Source organism: Octopus bimaculoides, chromosome 29 (genome assembly GCF_001194135.2).
Source record: "Octopus bimaculoides isolate UCB-OBI-ISO-001 chromosome 29, ASM119413v2, whole genome shotgun sequence".
Lineage (NCBI taxonomy): Eukaryota > Metazoa > Mollusca > Cephalopoda > Octopoda > Octopodidae > Octopus > Octopus bimaculoides.
The window spans coordinates 2,021,096-2,023,794 of record NC_069009.1 but is presented as its reverse complement, the minus strand read 5'-3'; the positions used below and the strand labels follow the sequence as shown (position 1 = coordinate 2,023,794).

The 2,699-nt window shown below is 40.5% G+C and overlaps 1 protein-coding gene across 1 annotated transcript in view; it reads right to left on the bottom strand.

Moving 5' to 3' along the window:
- Positions 1-387: 387 nt before the first annotated feature.
- Positions 388-2,699, bottom strand: part of LOC106874965 (E3 ubiquitin-protein ligase RBBP6) — a 40,110-nt gene continuing 37,798 nt past the window's right edge. The window contains exons 5-6 of the mRNA XM_052977927.1: positions 2,165-2,250; positions 388-653 (exon numbers count right to left, since the gene is read on the bottom strand). Coding sequence (XP_052833887.1) covers positions 428-653; positions 2,165-2,250 — 312 coding nt within the window. The 3' untranslated portion in view covers positions 388-427. The remainder of the gene's footprint in view (positions 654-2,164; positions 2,251-2,699) is intronic.

Sequence of the window (2,699 nt, the reverse complement as noted above, 5' to 3'; positions counted from 1 at the left end):
ACATGAACTTCTAACTTGTTGTCTCTTGAGGTCTTTGGGTGAGACTTGGATCCAACTTGTACAAATGCAAAGCAAAAGTCAAACATAAAATAATAATAATAGTAATCCTTTCTACTAAATGCACAAGGCCTGAAATTTTGCAGGAGAGGACTACAACTGGGGTTGATGTAATCTACCCAGTTTTCCCTTGGTGCTTATTTTATTAACCCCGTAAGGATGAAAGGCAAAGTCAACCTTAGTGGAATTTGAACTCAAAACATAACAACAAATAATAATAATAATAATAATAATAATGATCCTTTCTACTATAGGCACAAGGCCTGAAATTTTGGGGGGAAGGGCAAGTAAATTACATCGACCCCAGTTTTCCCTTGGTACTTAATTTATTGACCCCCAAAAGCAAAGTTGACCTTGGTAGAATTTGAACTCACAACATAAACACGAACGAAATAACACAAAGCATTTTGCCCGGCATGCTAACAATTCTGCAAGCTTGCAGCCTTAACATTGAGGACAATAAAAACAAACAAGAGGGTGACAAAATACTTACCCCTTTCAGGGAACAGGAGTAGATATAGTGGCCCGGTTTACCACATTTGAAACATACATAACCAAGAGGGGGTGTACCTGACAAAGCCTTGCCCTTACTGTAACTGAAACATACAAAAGAAAGAAGAAAATAACAAGAAATTATTGAATATAACATATAAATCACCACCACCATCATCATCATCATCATTTAATGTCCGCTTTCCATGCTGGCAGGGGTTGGACAGTTTGAATAGAGCTGGCTAGCAGGGAGCTGTCCAGACACCCAACTGTCTGTTGTGGCAGTTTCTACAGCTGGATGCCCTTTCTGGGGGTGAACCACTTAAGAGTGTGCTGGAAGCATTTTATGGGCCACCATCGCTGGTGCAAGATCCTTTCTCACTACTTTGTCACACATCTTCCTAGGTCTACCCCTTCTGCAAGTTCCTTCCACAAATAGAGCCCGGCACTTCTTTCTACAGCTGTCCTCATCCATACATACCACATGTCAAAACCAGCGCAGTCTTCTCTCTTACACACAACATCTGATGCATCTTATACCCAGTTTTCCTCTTAAATCATTTACACTATCATAGATGCACATTGACATTACCTATCCACTGGAGCATGCTAGCTTCATTTCTTTCAAGCCTTAGCAAGTCCTCTGTAATCAAAGCTCATGTTTCACTGCCATGTAGCATAGCTGTATGTACACAGGCATCATATAATCTGCCTTTCACTCAGAGCAATTTAAATACTAAACAGTTATTAGTTGATACAGGTTGGCTCTGGTCTGGTATGAAGTCAGACCTTACCAAAACAGATAGGTACAGATTAGTTAGTAGTGCAATATGACTTCAGAAAATGAAAACTTTTTGCAAATCCACCAGCCCTTCTTAGTTGTCAGTCACATCTCATGACAATGTTAATGTAGCTACACTTATAGGCAAAACTTTACGCACTATACTTCAGAAGCATCTACCCCACAACATAAGTACTGTAAAATATTTAACAAAAGCACCATTAAAATTTCATACTCTTCCACTCCTAACTTCCATCAGCTTTTCCCCCCATCTTTTAACACCACAAACTCAGTCAAACAAATTAACACTCTCAGACCAAATCTTTTGACTGCATCAACACCAATAATTGTCCACTCAATGAAAGCTGTCTATCTAACAACATTGTCTAAACATGCATAAGTCAAACACTAACACTTCTAAAGTTTACAAAAGAATAACAACCAACACTTTTAAGACAAGACACATTTCACACATTTATTCTTTTAAATTAGAGTATCCCAATAGGTCAAATCAAACCATATTGGCTAAATATATCCATGTTTACAAAGCAAAACCATAGCATACAACCTCAAATGCAAGTATGGAAAAAATAGACAGAGATGATGATGAACACACATACACATTAAGGGATGGTCTTATTTCAGGAGTGAGAGGCCAAAGAATCAGCGAAGATACCTTCTGGAAGGGGAGAGGAGAACGCAAGGATATTTCTCTCAAGGAGGCTGGAATACTAGACTGATGAACTTGAGGAGATAAAGGTGGTATTCAAACAAGTGGTAATAATGGGAGGATGGCAAAGGTGGTAGTGGTCATCATTGTAATATGGAACTTACCTCAAAGGGTCAAAAAACTTGGACTGTGCCAGCATTGCTTCAATCTTGTCATTCTCAGATGCATCAGCATTGGCGAGATCTGGTGTCTAGAGGGGGTAAAATAAGTAACAGTGAGAGAGGCTGGCAGACATTGGGAACTGGTGGGAATAAAAGGGGCAGGTAGAAATAGAGACGTGGAGGAATTAACAATGACAGAGAGACAGGGTAGGGGATAAGAAGGGGAAGGTGAGATGGAGAATGAGGAGAATGAGGTGAAAGAAAGATTAGAAAGGGGTTTGTGGTGAGAGGGAAAAGCATGATGGAAGAGTAAGATGAGAAAGAGGGAGCAAGGAGGGATTAAAAGTAGGGTTGTGGTGAGAGAGAGGATACGGAGATGTGAGGAGAGGTTATATGAGAGGTGGGGGAGGATTGGAGGTAGGGTTGTGGAAAGAGATGAGAGATTACAGGTGAGGGTATGGTGGGGGTGGGGGTAAGATGAGATTAGGTGCGAGGGAAGTGGTGGGAGATGAAGTGAGAGATTAAGGGTAGAGAGAAA